The sequence below is a fragment of the Varanus komodoensis genome, unplaced genomic scaffold, assembly GCF_004798865.1.
Source record: "Varanus komodoensis strain SLA01 unplaced genomic scaffold, ASM479886v1 scaffold34_1, whole genome shotgun sequence".
Lineage (NCBI taxonomy): Eukaryota > Metazoa > Chordata > Lepidosauria > Squamata > Varanidae > Varanus > Varanus komodoensis.
In genome coordinates, this window is record NW_025335854.1 from 8552445 (window position 1) to 8573537 (window position 21093).

General features: G+C 50.7%; 1 protein-coding gene across 1 annotated transcript in view; it reads right to left on the reverse strand.

The window, feature by feature from the left end:
- The window catches only part of PAPPA2 (pappalysin 2), a 106236-nt gene that overhangs the window by 18962 nt on the left and 66181 nt on the right, over window positions 1-21093 (reverse strand). The window contains exon 17 of the mRNA XM_044439142.1: window positions 18392-18605. Within this exon, the coding sequence (XP_044295077.1) occupies window positions 18392-18605 (214 nt within the window). The remainder of the gene's footprint in view (window positions 1-18391; window positions 18606-21093) is intronic.

A 21093-nucleotide genomic window follows, 5' to 3' on the forward strand; every position in this document is an offset into this window, starting at 1 on the left:
GATTTAAAAATACCGATTCACAGAAATAAGGTGGGAAAGAATTATAGGCAGACATATCGACCTGCAAAATGGATCAGAAATTGCCAAACCATCCATTCCTAAGTGCAGCGGCCAAATTCCTTGAAAAGCTTTCATGAAAGTGAGAAATACACAGACTGTTTGCTATCACCCAGAACTTCCTTCTGCCACTCTGCAGACTTGGTTCCCCACCCCAGTTGTCCCAGCTTTCCATAAATATCGCCAAACTGTAAGCAGAGGTAGGAGATAAACATTCTCCGAGATGCGCGAGCCAAATGGCTTTGCTGCCCTCAGGCTTCGTGTTGCTGCCATGCGAATGCTCTCGCCAGCCTCTGGTTTGCCCAGTAAAATAAGCCAAGCAGAGGCTTGTTTGCTCGCTTGCTTGTTTTTGGAACGTATAACCTGCGTCAACCGTTCTAAATCGGCTTGAGAAGCCAGGGCAAGAGAGCGAGCATGTGCGAACAACACGTGCTCTGCCAGGTTCCGCTTGCGCGCAAGTCGACGCCTCCTTTGTTGGCCATCCCAGGCCCAGAGAAGGAAATGCCTGCGCAAGAAGCAGGGATAAACCAAACACTTGGTCCTTTATTGCCAATAAAATACTTCCCAGATAGGCCCAATCCTTCCTTCGACACGCTGCATCTTTTTGCACTAGGTGCCAATGGGGGAAAACCTAAATGCTCACATTTCGCCTACCCTTCCTTTGCCAGTCTTCCGATATTAAGGGGAAGGGGTCCGAGGTTTTGAAAAGGAATTATCTGTAGGAGCAAGTGCATCAGTTGGCACTAGCTAATGTATCTCACCTCTTCCATCCGTTTGGCACATGTTCCACCTCTGGTCAGCACAAAAATTCAGCCCTTCTTGTTCGTTAACACAGACTCACAGCTTGACACCCAGTTTGTGGTTCCTACTGTATCCTAAGGAGCAACCCACACAACACTGAAGTTCCAGTTTTCAAGACCAATTCCCAGAGTTCAGCAGGCCTCCCAGGATGGGTCCCCACTGCTTCGGAACAGGTAATGCCTACGCTACAGCTAAGCTCCCTTCCCAGTGCTGACGTCCGCCTGTTGCCTCCCTGGAACCGTGGAAAAGCCAAGGCTGCTTCGATTCAATTGCACAGCCAATCCAGCTGGAACCCAACCAGCCACTCTGTCCGCCTCTCCTCTTCTCTCCCATCCAGTTGCTCCTTCTTTCCCCAACACAAACCTACTTCTACACCAAGTCACTGCCTGCCCTCTTTGTTCCGGCAGTCCTGTACTTCTGCAATACTATATTGAGTATCCTACCCCAATCCTGTCTTAGTGACGATTTCTCTACTTAGTGACCACAAATTCCAGCCAATTACTGAGACATTCAGTTCAAGATCCTAGAATGTGTCCACCCAGATACACTAGTTGGTAACAGCACAATGGTTTTGTACGTCAGAACCTAACACTAAGCTTCCATAAAGGAGCTAATAATGTAGAGTGTTCAGAGCATTTCATTGAGCACAATGAGCAATGGTCAGAGATTCTCAAAGCTGCAGCCCAAAACATATGGAGGCAACCAGGCAACCTGTAAATCACTGGAACAGGGGTTCTGCTTGCACAGATACTCTTCCCAGGAGTAGCAAATCCAAAACAAGGCTCTACCTGCAGCATTAAAAAGGAGTATTTAAAAAATGCACGTATGCCATGCACAAGTAACCATGCCCAACTGCTGAATCCACGCCGTTTACGCCCAGGGCAAGCCGCAGCCTTGTTTGGTGCAGAGCCCGAGCCGACGGGCATGGAATGGCTCCGCGCGAGCGCATCCAGCCGTGCCCACCCCCACGTGCGGCACATTCCACAGGAGAGGGCCGCTCGCGCTGGAGCCTCGTGCCTCCTGAGGAGATCATATTCCCACAAGGAGACCGTTCCACTCTGCATCCTTCCCAACAAGGCCCCCCCCCCCCTCGGATTCCCATCCAAATCCCTGTGAAACCAGGCAGGGGTTACTGTTACTGCGCCTCTCTCTCTTCGTCATCCCAAAACTATCAGCTTTGGCTTGTGCAAAGGGGCCTCGAGCAAAGCCTGCCTCCTCGGGCCTTTGTCATTTTTGTGGTTTTCCCCTGAATTCCATCCAACTCATTAATATCTCTCTGGTAAGGGGAAGAGATTCTTTGGCCAGAAAATATGGTAACCACATCTTCTGTGCTGGAACAACACTGTTTAACTTTAAGTATTTCTTAGGAAAACAGAAATGCTGGGAAGACTGTCCGTTCGCTCTGCTACCCTGGTCCATTACCTGTGTGCCATATATTTCCAAGGAAGGCATTGGCACTCAAGTAACGAATGTACCAAAGGCAGATCGAGAACACTCTGACCTCACGCCAGGGTGGCTATGAAGCACGCACTGACGAAGGGCCGAATCCCACTTTCTGGTCCAAGAAAAGGAAGCTGCTCACTCAGCCAACAACTGTGCACACATGGCTTTCTAAAGAGGCACTTTTCACTACTGCTGGTCCTATTTGGTTGCCCACGGTCCATACCTGCACCAGCGGTGCAGGGAAAAGCAGTCACAAAGTCCTGGAGGCTAGATTTAGGTTGCTGAAGAGAAAGTTAAAAGCCAGGGCCACCAAAGTAGTGTTCTTTGAAGTCCTTTCCCTTCCACGCACCGGGCCAGCGAGGTGGGCGAAGCTGAGGAGCTTTAAAGCAAGCACTGGGAAGCCTTCTAGGGCAAGAGGGGCAGCCTGCATCAAAGCGAGATGCAACCAGACTGCCACTGCCATGCAGAGGAATGTGGCAGGTATCGGCGCCTGCGCTATCAGATTTAAGACCAAGGAAGTCCAGCGGAGATGTATTTGACTTCAAAAGAGGCAGCCTCTCTAACATGAAGGCGCTGGTTAAAAAAAAGAAATTGAAAAGGGAAGTCAAGGGGGCTAAACCCTTCAAAGTGCTTGGCAGTTACTCAAAACCACAGATGCTTAGCTAGAATCTGAGCCACGGATTAGGCGAGGTAGCGCCAAGTCCAAGAAATCTCTAGCTTGGTTAAGGAGAAAGGTCGGGGAAGCTATTAGAGAAAAGAAGGCTTCACTCAGGAAATGGAAGACTTGTCCAAAAGATAAAAAAGACGGGCTCACTACCTTGCACAAGGAGATGCCCACAGACAATCAAAATGGGGGGAAGACCTTTTGAGTAGGGTATCACTAGCCACATCAAAGCCAACAATGAGGAATCCTTTCAGTATATCAGACTTAAGGTGTTGTCTGGCCTTTTGATGCTAGAATGATAATGGTGTTAAAGGAGTACTAAAGGAAGGGGATTGCAGAGAAGATGAACAAATTCTTTTCATCTGTGTTCACTGCAGAAGGTATGGCCAAGAGCTACGCCTGCACCGAAATTTTTTTAGGAATGGAATTAGAAGAACTGGAGCAAAGGGGAATGACTAATGATGAAGTTCTAGACGTTGTGGAAAAACTAAAAATTAATAAAACATTGGTCTGGAGGGGATTCTTCCTAATGTCCTTAAATGACTCAGATATGAAATTGCTGATCTTATATATATTAACGAATTTATATGTATAACATGCTCTTGGTATCAGAAGATTGGAGAATAACACCAATGTTTAAAAAGGGATCCAGGAAATTGCCGGCCAGTTAGCTTAATATCTGTTCTAGGTAAACTGGTCAAAAGTATTATTCAGAACAAAATTGGTATGCAAATGGGAGAACGAGCCCTGTAGAAGAATAATCAGCATGGCTTCCTCAAAGGTAAGTCCTGTCCCACTAACTTCAGAGTTCTCTGAGAAGGTCCATAAATATGTGGACAGAAGTGATCCAGCGGACGCTGCTTGCTGGGACTTCCCAAAGTCCCTCGCCAAAGACCGTTGAGCAAATTTAATCCTCATGGAATAAGAGAACTCATCTTATGGGGCAGCAGCTGGTTAAAGAATACAAAGCAGAGAGGAGGAATACATTGTCGATTCTTGCAGTGGAGCAATGTAAACAACAGAGCTTCACGGGGATTTTTATCAGGACCAATGCTCTGCAACTCAGGAGCACAGAATCGTAGAGGCCAAGCAGTCCATCAAGTCCACCCCCTGCTGCTTCAGGACACCAGGTCACACCATCCCACTCAGGTGGCCTTCCAGTTTCTTCTCCTGCCCCTCCAGAATGTTCTTTTCAACAGAAAAGGAGACTATTGTACTATTGTTAAATGTATGCAACATTTAGTTTGGTCCACAGATAAACAAAAAAAAAAAAAACAGGCAAATATACTTGGGACTGTGGCCCAGGCCAGGAGGTGACATAGGAATACTCTGAGCAGGTAACTCATAAAGTATAGTATGCAACATCATTTATTTCTATATGAGGTCTTTGCGAGCTGCAAAACTTACAACAGCCTTGTGTTTGCCATCTACGTGAGTAAAACAGTTCCTCCAAAGTGGAACAGAAGGAACGCAGTGGACAGTGAAGCAAGCTGAGAGAGGCTGGTCTCCTTCTCTCATAATATTCGACCTTGGTAGTCATCCCGTGAAGCTGGCTGGCAGGAGAGCAAAGGAAGCCCTTCTCCACTGACTGCATAATTAATTTGTGGGATTTGCAGCCAGGGATGTCGCAGTGCCCACTGGCTTCGATGGGTTTAAAGGAGGCTAAGACGAACTCGTGGCAGAGGAAACATCCCGGTGGCTATTAGCTAGGGTGGTGAACTGAAGCTTATATGCCACTGAATGTCCGTTGCTCAGAGACAAGACTGAGGGCTAGCAGCTTCGGCATCCAGCCTAGGGGCTTCCTGGAGAGATCTGGCAGGACTCACGACCTCAGGCTGCCCAGGCAGGCCCGGTTGGTGTTGCCTTCTTCCTGCACCGCACTGCAGCTGAAGCTCTCTGGGTGGTTTGCAAAAGCCCATAAAATACAAGGTATTTTTATAGTCTTAGCATATTTCTAGACAGCAGGAAGAAAGGGCTTTTGGGCACTGCTTAGGAGTGGTCTAGAAATATTTTGTTGGCCGCTGTTGCAAACACATCAAAAGGGCTGATGCTGCAGTCAAGTACGGGGACGGGATGCAAAGCCACCGTTAGCCAAGAACGAAGGCGGGCTTCTCCTCAGTGCACTGGGTTTTGTGTACAGCGGCACCCATATTATGAAAAGGGACTTCTGTGCACGGACCCACCCGTTAGTCACCATTTCCTGCGCTTGTGGGGAAGGAGGTAAAAGGCACACAGAAAGCAAGATCGGAAAGTCTGGGGCGTTCAGTTAAAACTTGTGAGACTAGTCCAGTCTGCCCTGGCCGGGCGCCCTCAGATGATGGAGACTCCATCTCCCATCATCACTGGCCCTTGGTCATCACCGCTGGTGCGGATGGGAGCTGCAGAGCACCAGGCTGGAGCGGCTGGGCGAGTCAGTCGTTTGTTGGAAGCCGTTCCTCTGGGAATACGGATGTGGCCACGGGTTGGCACTGCTGCTCCTCCCCAGCAAAACAGCCCGGGGCACCAGCTCCGAGAGGAAGCAAGCAGATCGGAGGAACTTGAGACCCCAGCAACACGCCTGGCGCATCCCGAGGCAGGAGCAACGGACGCATCCGTGCACGTCTCATCTGGGTCACTTCTGAAGCGTGTCGACGTGCAGGTCATTTTGTCAAATTGCGACATTACTATACTAGACAAATACTATCATTTTAATGACCAGAATTTGCATGTAAAGACCTGTCTGAAACCACATTTTTCATAAAATACACAGAGTATTTTATGTCCGAATGTGCATTTTAAAGACCTATATGTAACCACGTTTCATAAAATACTCAAATGTGCATTTTAAACACACCTTGATCTTTTTTTTTTTAAGCCAGGAACTGATTTGCAACATCTGGACACTTGGAAACTTGATGGACAGATGTGTTCCAAGACACATTACTCGAGGAGGAGGAGACAGAGCCTGTTTGTAGTGGGATATTGCAGAGCATACAAGGCAGGGCTCTGACACCTGAAAAATGCTGAAAACTTCCTCTCTAGGCAAAGAGAGGTGGAATGGAATGGAACAGACATTAGCACCGCGGTTCCTCTGGTAGCTTCTTGCCCCTGCCACCCGCCCTGCTCCCAGGATGGTCCATCCCTAAAGAAGACAGACGCACAGATAAAACGAGGCTGAGAAATTCTCCTTCACACTCACCCACCTGGGGCATCTCTGGTAGGTAAGAGGTGTGACGCTGCCAGCACGCCATCCCCCCTGTACTTTCTACCTTTATTTTCAGCAGAAGGTGGGCTTGCTTGGAGGAGGCATCTCTGCTTAACGCAGTGAAGGAGAATTATGCAGGCTGCACGATCTCGGAGCGAAGCGTGTGCTTATGCTGACGTCTGAACCCGCAGCGTATCTTTCTGGCTTTCCTCAAATGTCCCCAGCACAGTGAATCAGCCCGTAGAGGCAAAATTCCCCGCAGCTTATCCAAAGAAGCATCACATGTCAGCGAATGGTCTTGCATGACTCCACGTTCCTCCAGAGTATACTAAACATTCCTAGTAGCTTGGCTACATGTTACACTCACATGAGAAACATCAGCCAAGGCCGGGGAACTTGTGGCCCTCCAGACGTTACTGGATGATAACTCCCATCACACGTCACCATCAGCTGTGCCGGCTAGAGCTGATGGAAGCTGTAGTCCACTCCTATCAGAAGGACCACAAGCTGCTCACCCTTGGCACAAGTCAAACGCAGATTCCAGGCATTTGAGAGTGCCGAGAGAGTCTCTGGTGACAGACAGAGAATACTGGAGCAGAGCAGAGCAGAGGAGGAGAATTCACCATGTAGTACACAAGCTGGATAATGCAGGCCTACACTGGACAACAGCCTTTTAGGCAGGCGGGCATTTTAAACTTTACAGGATGTTTGGGGGACTGAGGCTGAAGTTTTACATTCTCCCCTTGCTCCGAGGAGGTGGCTATGCCAGAACTGCAGGATTTAATTTGTGTAATGTAGTAAGAAGGGGGACCCCTGCTTTCAAAATACAGCATCCCAAGCTAGGAAGGTCTAACTCTGAAGGTGAGCCAGAAGAAGAGGAGGAGGGGTCAGAATGCGTTCCCGAAAGGCCAGGGTGAACAAGCAACGTTGGTCACGTGGCAGGTGAGACTCAGATGACGCCTGGCTTGTGGAGAAGGCCCTGGAAACAAGGAGGGCTGCGGGGGGTGGTGTGAGTGCATCAACCCAGGGCTTCACTGTCAAGTCAATCAACAGACGGACTAAGCAAGGTCCAGTGTTCCTGCCATCCAGCCCACAAGCAGCACAGAACTCCCTGAGGGTGGACCTAGCCCTTTTTAGGAAAAGGGAGGACTGCAGTTCAGTTTGGAATCAACTCCTGACATGGGCAAGAACCCTCTCTACCAATCAGAGGGATTGCCGCTTTGCTAGATGCTGCGTGTTAACAACTTTATCATTATTCACTCTGTACTGCAAAGCTCACCCCGACGGGTGGCCTATCTCTGTAAAGGACTGTATCTCACAAGCCTTTCACTTGATCTGCTGGAAAGGGAAAAGTGGAGAGATGTGCTTACAACAGGTACGACGTTTGTACAGTAGCTACTGTATTTTATTCACAAATATGTACATCAAGTGAGTGGTGAGTGGGACAGAGCAGACACGGCCCTCTTCAGATAGTGCTTGGTTTTCAGCAAAGCATCAGCATGCAGAAGCACCTGCACGCAGTCCTTCAAGACCACTCCTGACAAAACTGCAAAAACTATTTCTCTGGCATCAGCTTTATGCAAGCTTCTTTCCGTCCTGTGCTCAGAAGCCATGTGCCAGTGCCTCCAAGCCCTCAGCCGTCACCTTCATCCACTCAGCAAGCGCGTTTAGCTCCCAAGCAGAGAATAAACAGTTCTGCCCACCCGAAGGGCATGCTCGCAAACAATGCTGGGTGTAAAGCAGGCACGAGACGGCACAGTCCGCTCACCCACCGTATTGTGCCAAAACACCAAACAGACGGCCCTGAAGGAAAGCCTCTGGGTGCCGGGCAAATAGGCTTGTCCTTACCTCACCCGGGCGCGGAGGATGTCTGGGGAAAGGGGAAGGGAGTTAAGTGCCTGCTCACATAGCCAGTTTGCTGAGAGGCACCAGGAAAGGATGGAACAAGAGAGGTAGGGAAGAGAGGGAGACTTTAAAAACCCGCTCCAAACCTCCCTTTGTAACAGAGCCACTACAACTTCTTCTGATCCTACAAGACTGACATTTATTTAGGATTAGCAGCAGAGCCAAAGCAAAAACAAAACAAAAATCAGGACGTTTTTTAGAAGCTATCCAACATTTAAAGGGCAAAAGCTGAAAGCCACAGGATGATGTACGAGGAACTGTAAAAGCCGTGTTTGATGTGTGGGCCTGAACGTCAATCCGAATGCATCACAATCCATATAGCAAGCGGGCTGGCGCTCCCCCAAGTCCTTATGGGCACTGGCCAGGTCTGGGTGCCAAAGAAGAAGGCAGCAAATTCGCCCAAATGCTCACATTATCTGCCAAGGGCAGGAGATTCAAGGATTCCAAGCAGGAGAGAGAGAGAGAGGTATTTACTAGTAAACTGGATGAAAACAAAATTACTCGCTGGGAGAGTAACCGGCTCTCATGTTTTTGCAGGGAACTGCCAAGCATTAGGAAATCACCCTCGGCTGTCACGACAAGAACCCGAACACTTATCAGCCATGATTACTTTGGTCCCAGTGGGAACATTCCCTTCTTGAATGGGAGATTCAGGGCAGGAGAAGGTTCTCAGTAGAACGGTGGCTCTTACATATTACATGTACACAGCCCTGTGGGTAAAACGTGTCCATGCGTTTCACTTTTTGGCTATTCAAAGGGTGGGGGGATATAGCAACCGCAGGGGGTGGGGGGGCATGCTGCATTCCAAGGATTCTTTTTCAAGCCTTCTCCTTGGCAAAGCGGGGTCCCCCCACTTGCCATCCATGGAAGCCTCCCCCCCAGGATGAACTGCAGCTCCGGGGAAAGGGGCGGTTTTTGTCATGGCCACGGAGAGAGAAAAGGTAAGAGGGTGACATGCCGTCACGGTCACACAGACCAGTGATCCCCAGTAGATGACCTTTAATCACTGACTGCTCTTTGCCAGAGCTACCGAGGTGCCCAAGAGCAGATGGCCAAGGGCAGGACTTCCAAGGGATGCTGCTCGCAGGAAGGCGACCCTCGCTGTGCAACGCATGGACACGTGTTCAGACGGCAAGGCGGCCCAAAGGGTGGGGCTTTGGTTCAGGTATCATCCCAAACCGGCCCAACGCTGGATCTGAGGAGAGAAGCCACTACTCTGGTTCTACTCTGTATAAACTGTATAAACTGTATAAACTACTCTGCACTCCCAGGGGTCCAAAACATAAAACATATAATTAGACAGGGATAGGAGCAGGAGCAGGTCTGTCTGCCCTCTACTTCCAGATCCTGCTGCAGGACAGAAACGGGAGTACGGAGCAGATGGGGAAATGCGAGGAAGTCACACCTCTACCTGGGAATCGTGGCCGAATGTGCTGCTTCCAGACAGAGGGGTCCTAATGCTGCTATGCAAATGGAGCAAAGGGTTTTTTTTAATTTTTATAGGCCGCCTATAATTGCTGAGGCCATCCTAAGTGGCTTGCAAGATGTACATAAAACACATTAACAAAGCAAAACACATTAGAACATAATGACTTAAACCATCTATAAAAGCAATATAAAAAGGGCCACCACATTCAGGCTAAATGTTTACAAAATTCCACAAAAGGTGTGTCTTTGCCTGGTGCCAAAAGGAAAATAGAGATGGCGCTAGGGAGGGAGTTCCAAAGATGGGGAGCAGCAGCGGAAAAGGCCCTTTGCCTCGTTTGGTGGGTTTGCCACCACCTTACAAATGTCAGGCAACTTAGTCTGGATGGACTTCCCAACCCACCCCCGTAAAATTCCATGGAGGAGGAGCGTGGCGGTACAGAAAAAGCCTAGCCTGGAAGCGCCCGTGTCGAGATGATGGGGAAATGAATCCCTCCACGCAGAAAACACCCTTTCCCGCTACAGCTGAAAGTTCCAGCGCTGGTTGGAGTTCTGAGCTAGGATCAGCACAAACTCTGACTTGGCCCAAACTGAGCACTTGCACACGAACATGCGCCAGACACCGTAAGCTCTAAAAAAATATCAGGTCTCGGTGCCTGCGCATGCATTTGGGAGAAGGGGCAGGCAGGACCACGACTGCCAGCCATTCTCTCTGGAGGAGCCAAGTCCCGCTACTTACAGCTGCGCCAGAGCTGCTCTCTGGGGGCAGAACGGGAGCCGCCTGGTCTTGGGGCTACTCCCTCAAATCGGGAAGCACCACAGTGGCCTCGCCCCTTTCCAATGAGCTCCCACTGGAAGGAGGCAACCCGGCATGGATCACTCCATCAGGACCAAGGCAGAGCTGCAACGGTGGCACCTGCCTGCAGAGGACACTTGCCCAGAGCAGGGACTCATGCAGGGGCTCCCCGCTGAACAGCAGGCTCTTTGGCCTAAGAGTGGCGCTCAAAGCATACCACATCCCCCACAAACGCCACGTCCCTCTTCCTACAACAGGCAGGGCAAGGCCGCAGGTGCTGCGTACGCTCCCACCGCCTTGCAACTTTGAAAGGCCTCCAGCAACTCCACACATGTTAAAATAAATCTTTCAAAAGTGAGCAGATTTACTTTGCAAGAACAAGCAAATATGCAGATGATTTTCATAATTTGCTTGGAGTGCAGTCTTCTCGGTTTACAGGGCAGAAAAGATGGGTTTGCTTGGCATGGGCTCTGGAATTATTTTGGTGCAAAAATACGGAGACAGCTGCACACATTTCCAGTCAATATCAAGAGCTCTGCTGCCAAGCTACACTCTTGAGCACCCCGCTCCCATCCTCATTCACCCGCAATGGCCTTTCTGAAGGGGTTCCAGCTCCCACCCGACCGATTATTTTTATTTCCCTTCCCCTTGTCCGCCTCCTTCCACTTTTTTATTATCGAGCTTCAGTCTACTGCACTGTTTGGATAACAGGGGAAGTGGGCATGTGGCACGACCGGGCCTGGTTACTGCTTTTCCCAAGAAAGGGAAGGAAAGAGGAGGATGGTGCTTGGAGGGGAAGAAATGCAGACAGAAGCTCTGAGGGCACAGTGAATAGTCTGGCTCCTTGTGCCTCCGATCTCACAAGCTGAGCAAAGCCACAGCTGTTCTTGGCCTCGGGACGTTCACCAGTGTGGTGCCACAGGGAAACAGCAGCCGCTCCACTGGGAGACGAAGAAATGCCCCCCTTCCCACTTCTCCCGCCCCCGGAACTGGAGCGCAGAGTCAGTGTTCAGACATCGCTGCTGAGCAGGCCAAGTGGTGAGCCGGAGAGCCAAGGAGTCTGACCTGCTGCATTCTAGAACCTGTGCAGGACACGGAACCCTCCACTCAAGTTGTGACAAGCCAGATCCGAGCTGAACATCAGGAGAAGCTTCCTCACGGTCAGAGCAATACGGCAGCGGGACCAGCTGCCCGGAGAGGCAGGGGGCTCTCCCACACTGGAGCCATTCAGAAAGAAACGGGGCAGCCCTCTGAGTGGGAGGGTGTGACTTGATGTCCTGCAGCAGCAGGGGGTGGACTGGATGGCCTTCCAACTCCACTATTCGAGGATTCTATGAGACTCTAAGGCAAAACCAAAAACAGGCTTCCTGCACACAGACAGCCAAATTTATGCTATACCAGAAAGCCAAATTCTGCAAACCTGCCAAGATGAGAAGTAATGCACATTTTATTCATGCAAACTATCTTGCATTTGTGGTCATTCTATCTATCCAGAAACAATATTGTTTTGAAAAACATCCCATGCCGTAGGGAGTCTAGAATTCTATATTTAAAAAGAAAACATTTGAGAGTTGTAATTCTGTCACTTACAAATATGGCAAATTAGTGTAAATTCACTTACGTTCTGTGCTTTTTAAAAACTATTTACACACAGAATGTGGATCTTTCCTACCGAGTAGAAAAAGAAAAGGAGGAGGGAAAAGGGCTCTTCAGGACATTGGCGAATGATCACTCAACAGCAGCAGATATGGTTCCACGTGATGCAACTTGGAGGGGTAAAGAGGTAAGACCCTTGCAGTCTGCGCCAAAAGACTGGCTTCATTTCTGACCTATCCTGCTTTTACCTGAAAAGGGCTGCACACAAACTTGCATTTCCAAGAACTTAGAAGGGGACCTCATGCAGTTGTTTGCTGTGATAGGGAATTCCAACGGAAGGAGCATAAAATTGCAGCCTAAAAGAGCAGGGGTATGGTGAGTTCTCCCCTCCTCTTCAGCCAAGGACAGAGCTGCATCCAGGGAGGGTGAACATCTGAGCGAGGATCTTTCCACCCTTCCCTGCCTCACCATGCCAGGCAGCTCCATGGCAGCTCTTCCTCCGAGGTCCCAGCAGTGGTCAAGCTGTCTAGCTGTGACCAGCACGTGGTGGGTGGGATGGCTGCAAAAGGCTTGCACTGCCCCCTCCAGCCTGCCTGAGAAAGCATCGGCTGCATGACGGACACACTAAACTTCACAAGCCACTCACACTGCGCTCCTTCGGCTGCTTTATGGCTCTCCTCACATCCGACAATTTATTTGTGAAACACCTTCATGTCAACTTTCCTCCTCAGGAACTGCAAAGTGTGGTTGGCCAGGGGTAAGGCAGCGAAGCAGGTAGAGCCAAGGTCGTGCGGCACAGTAAGGCACTCGGAAAAGCAGCTGCGGTAGGTCGGTCCTTGGCTCGCTAGCCACATTTCTCCCAAGAGATGCCCGGGGGCTGTGCATCCAGCCGTGGACCGTTTCAGGCCCCCTTCCAGTATGGATCCCTCAGCTCTTTGAAGCACGACGGTCTGCTCCACTCTGCTAATGCGCTTATTTGAACTCAAGAGCAGAGCAGAGCAGGCCTGGTAGAGTTTCTTCACCTTTGCACAGATCTAAGTCTTTGTAAAGGTATTGTGCCAGCCGGCTGAACTGTAACAACTATTCCACTTCTGCTCTCACTGTGAAAATTACTGGAATAGTGTCCGTGAAGACCAGTGAGACAGCAAGGAAATGTTAATGGGCATTCAGTAACATCATAACATTTGCGTGTCCTCCCTCCCTCCCTCCTCCACCCAAATGAAAGAGAAACAGCAGCAATGATGCAAGAAGGACCTTCGTTCTTAGTGTGAAGACTGAGCACGATTAGAAAAAGATGGAGCGGGCATCCTGCCACATCCCCTCGAATCCACGGAGGGCAATGCATGGCTCAGTGCTGACCATGTCCATGTTTGCATGGACATGGTCCAGGCTGGGTGGACTGCCTCTTAGGAAGTCAACGGCACCCCTCAGGCTTCCTGGCATGGGTGGCCGAAGCAGCAGCTTTCCAAGGGGGCGCTCATTTCAATGCCCTGGAGAACCCAGAGTATGCTGGGCCACTGTGGAAAACCCGGAAAGTGTGCGTAGAACAAGCGACGGGTGTCAGATCTGGCGGGTTTGGGTGGATCTACCGGGCCCTGGCAGCTGCCTTAAGGTGTCAGGCATGGCCCAGTTCAATAGTTGGCATCTCCAATTAAAGGGACAGGAGGAGGAGGGTTGGGAGAGACCTGCCTGGAGCACATGATGCTGGGCATCAAGCAACGGTCTAATTCACTGTACAGAAGCATGGCACAAATTCTCCAATATCTTCTTCTACTCCTGCCTGTTCATCCAAACAGAGCTTCTATGTTGAAAGGCAAGAAGAAATTCAACTGGTCCAGCCTTAGTCAAAATGGGAATACATGGTTGGCCCTGCAGAATTTCTGCCTGTCAGGGAGGAACCAAAGACTCAGAAACTGCATCAGCAAAAAAGGAAGCAACCATCCTGCAATAATGGAACTGCAACCATGCTCATTGCCTAATTACATCCCACCTTTGCGTAATTAATTATCACTGTGATCATTAGGGAATTACAGAGCACCTAATCACAAAATTAGGCAGCAGGAATTTGTGTACACACTTAAAAACAAATCTTTGTGTAATTGCAGTCACAGCAGTAGAAAGAAAATAACTTAAGCAAACTAACCAGAGGAAATTCAGCACGAATGGAATGATGCTTGCAGAATATTAAGTCTACCACTCAGGACGAAGCTCTCGTGAGCTCCCTGCAGCTGGGGAAGGGCTGGGAGCAAGTCCTACGGAGGAAAGCGAGAGCAGACGCAGCGCAGCCTGGAGGGGAAACCTGGGTGGGGGGGCTAAGACCCTGGAAGGCAGAAACAAGACTCAAGGTGATCTTGAGGGGCTGGAGCACTGGGCTGAGAACAGCAGAAGAAATGCCATGGGGGCAAATGACAAGCTCCACACCTAGGAAGAGCGAACCAAACGCATTGCTAGAAGACGGGCGATCCTTGGCTCCACAGTAAGAGAGAAGGGTCTTGCAATCGTTGTAGCTCACCAGCTGAAGGTGAGTCCACGAGGTGATGTGGCTGCAAAAAGGGGAAAAGTTACTTGAGGAGTCATTAATAGAAGCATCCCTTCCAAACCACATGAAGCCCTAGCTGCCCTCTGCTCAGCACTGGTTAGGACCCATCTGGATCCTGTGCCCAGTTCTGGGCACTCCTGTTAAAGAAAGGTGCAGGCAAGCCGGGAGGGTCCAGCGGAGGGCAACACAAATGATCCGGGGTTTGGAAACACTGCCCTGCAAGGAGAGGCTGGGGGAACTGGGCATGTTTCATCTGGAGAAGAGAAGACTAAGGAGAAACAGCACTCAACAAGTACTTGAAAGCTTGCCACAAAGAGGAAGGCCAAGATCTCTTCCCGATCATCCCAGAGTGCAGAACGCAGAACAAACAGACCAAAGTGGCTAAGGCTGAAGAAGCCTGGGCACACAAGCACATCTTTTCCGGAAGGCCAGGACAGAGGCAGAAGGCACAGCTCACTGGTGAGCAGTTCCCAAAGCTGCAGGACCTGGACAACCAAGGCTGGCCTTCTTCAGGATGCAACTAGCTTTCAACGCCAGCCTCCACCTGAACGATCTTACAGCAGTTTAATCAAATTACTTCTAACCCCCTTCCTGGCTCAAACATGGATTATTTTACCTTCCACCTCACCTGTCTACAAAACATACCCATTATTCACTGGCTGACCTAACTTTCCACGCTCCAAACTTGTTTTCTGGTCCTGAGCTTTGTAGACCAGACTCGACTTGTCCTTTCAGGAAGAAAATCTTGCTGTCTCTGTGAGCGGCCAATGATCAGCTGGAGCTCCTGAATATTCATGAAATGAATTCAGTGGAGTTTTTAGAAATGCAAGCAGCTTCGCTTGTTCTAGCTTAATAAAAATATGTGAAGTTGCCTTTGCAAGAAATAAGAAGATGCTGTTACTGCAAAAGGACAGTCTTAGCCAGCCAGTTTGCCCCCTCCATGAGTGTGGCTGTTACATGCTCTTAATGTGCCTCTGACTTACGCTGGCCCTGTGAATGAGCCCCCCACCCAAATGCCCCATTCATGATGGCCCTGCTCCACTCTTGCACTCGAGGCTCGGGCCTCCTTTCCAGAAGCGACCTCTCCGATATTTAGTCTGCCTCTTCTCCTGCATTCGTCGTTCCCTAGCATGACTGTCTTCTCCGCAGAGTCCTGCCACCTCTTGATGTGCCCGAAACACACAGATTCGTTTTTGCCACTTCTGCTTCCACCAAAAGTTCCGGCTTGATTTGATCTAGAACCCACCTGCTTGTCTTTCTGTCAGTCCAGTGTATTTGTAAAGCTCTCCTGCAGCACCAGACTTGAGCACATCAGTTTCAGATCCTGCCGGCTTCGTTCACTGTCCAGCTTCCACACACGTGCACAGTGATCGGGAACACGATGGCACGGATGACTTGGCTTCGGCCCCCAGTGAAATGTCCTCACACGTGAGGATCTTCTCTAGTTCCGCCGCTGGTGCCCTTCCAAGTCTTCTTATAGTTTCTTGGCTTCCGTCTCCTTTTGAATTGACCCTGGAGCCTCGGGACGCAAAATCTTTCACAATTTCTGTTTCTTCACTGTTGACCTTTAAGTTGTATCATTCTTTTCTGGTCATGGTTTTTGCTCTCTTGATACTTAGCTGCAGCCCAGTTTATGCACTATTTTCTTTCACTTTCTCAGGAGCCATCGCAATTCATTCCTGCTTTTGCCAGCAAAGCAGTATCACCCGTTTCTCCCTATTCTTTCCTAACGTAAGGTCGCTTCTTGTCCACAACACAAATTTTGCAAGGGCCGGGGCACCCCCATTTCTTTCAGAACCACCCAGAGCGTCTCAGGATCCACACAAAGGCTTTGCTGTAGCCAACAAGGCAAGATCGATCTCTCACAGGAATCCTTTGCTGTAGCCCCAGCAGTCAAGAGCTCGCCTCTTCCTTTTCAGAATCCGATGGAATGTTTAGCATTTCTCAGTCCACAGAGGGTAAAAAAAATTGCTGCAATACCTCGCAATACCTTCCCATGCTCTTTGCTTGCGTGGAAAAATGATCCAGCAGTTCCTGTGCTGCTTTCTGGAGGGTTGGAATGTATACTGAAGATGTCGGTCCAGGGCCATCATTGAGTTTTCCATATTTGTGGCATATTCCTGCCAGGATTTGAACTGATTCAGTCTCTGCAGCTTGGAGCAGATTTTGATCTCTCTTTCTTCAACAACTGTGGTTGGAACATGGATATGACCAATGGCTCTCTTGATGCGTTTTCCAAGCACTTTGATGGACACGAATTGTTCGGGCTTTGCGTTAGAGCCCCTGACTGTACTGCATCTTGCTTCTTTGCTCAAGCTACACTGTTTCTTCTGCCATTCCCAGAGTAAAACACTTGGTTTTCCTCTGACTGGAAATGCCCCATTCCAGTCCATGTTTGTTTGTTCACAGCAGGTTCCGCAATGCTTAACCATCCTGCTTTTTGCTTCAGTTTCCAGTTCCTTAATTCATACGTCTCACGTTTCGTGTTCCAACTGCATGCGCTCTGTGCCATCGGACCTTCCTTTCCCCTCTGTGCACATCGGTCATTTTAGCTTCAATCTATCATTTATTATATTTATCTACCTCCAGCCTGCTCCCAAAGATCAGGACTCTAGACAGCTCACAACAGTAAACTCACACAATTAAAACACGCGGAAGCGTACAATGCACTCGAGCCGCCTGCGAGCACCGACACGCTGGTCTTTTGCTCTTCCCCAGCAGCTGGAGTGCCTTCTGGTCTGGGCTGAGGACCTTCCCCTTCTGGCACACTCACCGGGGATGGTTCCACCGCAGGGTTCCCACGTAAGCGGCCTGGTGTCGTGCCTGACGGCGCGACAGAGGGGTCTACTCATGAGGAAGAGGCAGGAGCCAACAGTGAGAGTCAGGCATTGGAACAAGGGGACTTATACTTGGGGCCCAGTGCCCAGATGGCCCCTCTGCAGCCTGACTCTGAGACTTCTGAGCAAGTAGCCTCCCCACAGCCTGACCCCTTAGCCCCTGAGCGAATAGGCTCCCCACAGACTGTGAGGCGTCCGGAAGAGCAGCTTCCCCTCATCCTGGCTCTGAGGTGCCTGAACAAGTTGCCCCCCCCCCCCGGCTCCTGACTCTGAGGCTGCTGGACAGAGTTCAGGAGAACAAGAAGACATAACAGTGAATTTGGCAAACGCCCAACTTAGGAGGCGTTTAAGGCGTTCAGACCAATTGCGTATGGACCAATTACGATGACAAGACAGAGGTCCGTCCCACCCACGAACGGGAAGAAGAGACAGGAAGATCTACTACCACATGGTCTTCTGAGGCAGCTCAGAAAGGAGGGGGCAACTGAACCATCAGGAGCTTGTTGCCAGAGCTTATCTGTTACATTGTAAATCTCGTAGTGAATAGCAATAAAAGTCTTTAGGTTTACTGCCGGCTGCTGTGTGAGTTAATTGGAGACGCGAGTTACGATCTCATGGCGCCTGGGCAAGCCGCTCAGCGCCACCTTCAACAATCCTCACTGCCCAGCGGCGGCTCTCCAGGCGCTTCTCTGCCCCCATCGCAATCGGAGACACCCGTTCTCTCCTGCGGGCAGAGCCCATTTTCCCGCAAAGCAGTCTGGCGACCGCCGACCATCCTGCCGCAGGTGCCCAGCCCGGGAGAGCAGCCTGGCGAGAAAGTCCGGACCGGCTCTGGCAGCACCGCTCTGGACGCCTCCGACACTCTCAACCCCTCCCCACTTTGCGTGAACCTGGGCAACCCATTAGCGTGTTGTGTGTGGTAAATGGTTGCATTGTTTTTTGGTGTGTTTTGTATGCCGTCCAGAGACTTTTAGTGTTGGGACAGCAAATAAACACTTTAAATAAATGAGTAAGTTAGCAAGGGACGCCCCTTAGAAAGAGAGACGCAGCTCCACCCGGCACACCCGCTGCACCCAAGTGCCGCCGCGGAGAAAGCAGAGGCGCCAGGGAGAGCGCAGGGGACAGAAAAGCTCGTTCTACTCACTTCCGGGGCTTTTCCTCAGCGGAGTCCGCCACGTGGTATCCGGGCTTGCACCTGTAGCGGCAGACGGAGCCCACGTCGTGGTTCCCTTGCAGGCACCGCTGCTCCAGCAGCTTCGCGTTGGCGACCAGGCGCGGCGTGTCGCACTCCAGCTTGCAGTAGGCTTCCGGGAGCGACCAGAGTCCGTCCTCCAGGCAGGTGAGCCTCTGGCTCGTTCCTGACTCCGGGCAAAGGCGCGAGGGGGAGAAACAGGGCCCACTCAGAGGTGGGGCAGGCAGGGCTCCTCTTTGGCGGACTGACTGGCTACTTAATGCCGCCCCATTAGCCGTGAGCTCTCCGGGCGGCTCACAGCACGTTGCTCCAACAGTGAAAACAACACCTGCTGGCCGGCGAGTTGGCCGCCTGCTCCATTCACCCTGGCCCGACATTTCCCCAGCTCTCCCCTCCCTTCCCCAGGCCGTCTGGGAAGCAGTCTTCCCCTGGCAAGCGCCACACTCCTCTCCTGGCAGGGACAAAGGGGATGAGAAGTCTGGCTGCTCCCTCCCGCCCAACCTGGGGCCCAGATGGGGCCTGCCCAAACTGCGGGGAGTGGGGCATGCTGCATGGCCGGGTGTGGGGGAAGGCCATGCCCTGAGTAACTCGGCCCAGAGGGTTTCAGCCCCCCGGTTCAAGGGGGCAGGAGTCAGGGATGGCTGCCACCCTTCCACAGGAGGAGGGCGGAGTTGAGGAAACTGCTGGGCTGCGCGGAAGCCTCACACTGTCCTGTCACAGGACGAATTAGCTGTTTCCTGTGCATCGCCCTTTGCAGGTGGGCAGGGGGGCGATACTGATGGGGCGGGGGTTCTTGGAAGCCCTGGGAGACTGGCAACGGAACCCCATTCTTCTTTCCTCCCTCAGGTTTTGCCATCATTTCAGGGATGCTGGAGGAAACTGGGAGCCGCTTCTCCTCCTTCTCTCCTTTGCTCCCCAAGGAATATCCTGGAGCAATGCTACATCCAAGCAATTTTGGGGGAAAAAGATGCAGCTCAGCTGCTTCCACCATTATTTCAGATTTGTTTTAAACCATGCTCATCCACTGTAAAAATCATCTTAATAAGCTGCCCTCACCCAAAGTAACCCTCACCCATCCTCTAGTCTGGGTCCCCTTTCGGGGTCAGACGTTCTGATAACTTTCCACCCAGCCCTAATTAAATTATTCTGTCACAGGCACAGAAAAAACTTTTTGATCTACATGCTCGGGTACACCATCGACCATGGTATCCTCCTGGATAGGCTGGCGGGACTGGGAGTAGGAGGCACTGCTTGGCAGTGGTTCTGTTCCTACCTCAACGGCCGATTCCAGAAGGTGGTGCTGGGGGACTTTGGCTCTGTGCCATGGCAGCTATGCCACGGAGTACCGCAGGGGTCCATTTTGTCCCCCTTGCTATTTAATATCTACATGAAACCGCTGGGAGAGGTCATCAGGAGGTTTGGGCTGTGGAGTCATCAGTACGCTGATGATACCCAGCTCTACCTCTCGTTTTCCACCAATCCAGGTGAGGCAGTGGCTGTGCTGAACCGGTGCCTGGCCGAGGTAATAGGCTGGATGAGGGCCAATAAACTGAAGCTCAATCCAGACAAGATGGAGGTCCTGTTGGTGGGTGGATCGAGCTCCTGGGTACATGACTTGGACCTTGTCCTGAATGGGGTTGCACTCCCTCTTAGGGACAGGGTCCGCAGCTTGGGAGTGCTGCTCGACCCAGAGCTGTCCCTGGAAGCTCAAGTGACTGCGGTGGCGAGGAGCGCTTTCCTTCAGCTTCGGCTGATCCATCAGCTGCGTCCCTACCTGGAGGACAATTGCCTAGCGACAGTGACACATGCATTGGTTACTTCCTGGTTGGATTTCTGTAATGCGCTCTACATGGGGCTGCCCTTGAAGACAGTCCAGATACTTCAGATGGTGCAAAACAGAGCAGCCAGGTTGCTGACAGGGACTGGGCATTATTCTCATATAACCCCAGTCCTCTACCAGCTTCATTGGCTTCCCATTGAAGTCTGGGCTCAATTCAAGGTGCTGGTTATTACCTATAAAGCCCTTAACGGCTTGGGACCTGGATACCTGAAGGAACGCCTTCTTCCATATTTGCCCTCCTGCCCCCTGAGATCGGCAGCAGAGGCCCTCCTCCAGGAGCCCTCTGTGAGAGACATCAGGAGGCAAAGCACCCGGAGGAGGGCTTTCTCTGCGGTGGCGCCCTGCCTGTGGAATGCGCTCCCCAGAGAGGTCCACCTGGAGCCATCGTTATTTGTTTTTCGGTGCCAGATTAAGACCTTTTTATTCCAGCAATATTTTAATAACTTTTAATATTGGTTTATATATGTTTTTAACTGTAGCCAGTGTGGATCTCTAATTCGTTTGTGTTGTTTTATATTATTTTATCTATGTAAGCCATCCTGAGGCCTTCGCGACAGGACGGCATATAAATATTCTACATAAATAAATAAATAAATAAATCAGAGGAAAAGAAAGCTGTACTTTCAGTTGTATATCTAGTGCTCTTATCTAACAAAAATTCAGCTTGTGTACAGCAGCCCCATAAAAATTATTCCAAATATCTGCATGTTATCTCCTTACAGGCTGGACTCAACAAACAGTGGAGGAAACCCTTTACCACACGCCCCATGGAGACAGAAATTCTTGGATGAAACAGAACTTCTCTCAAATGACC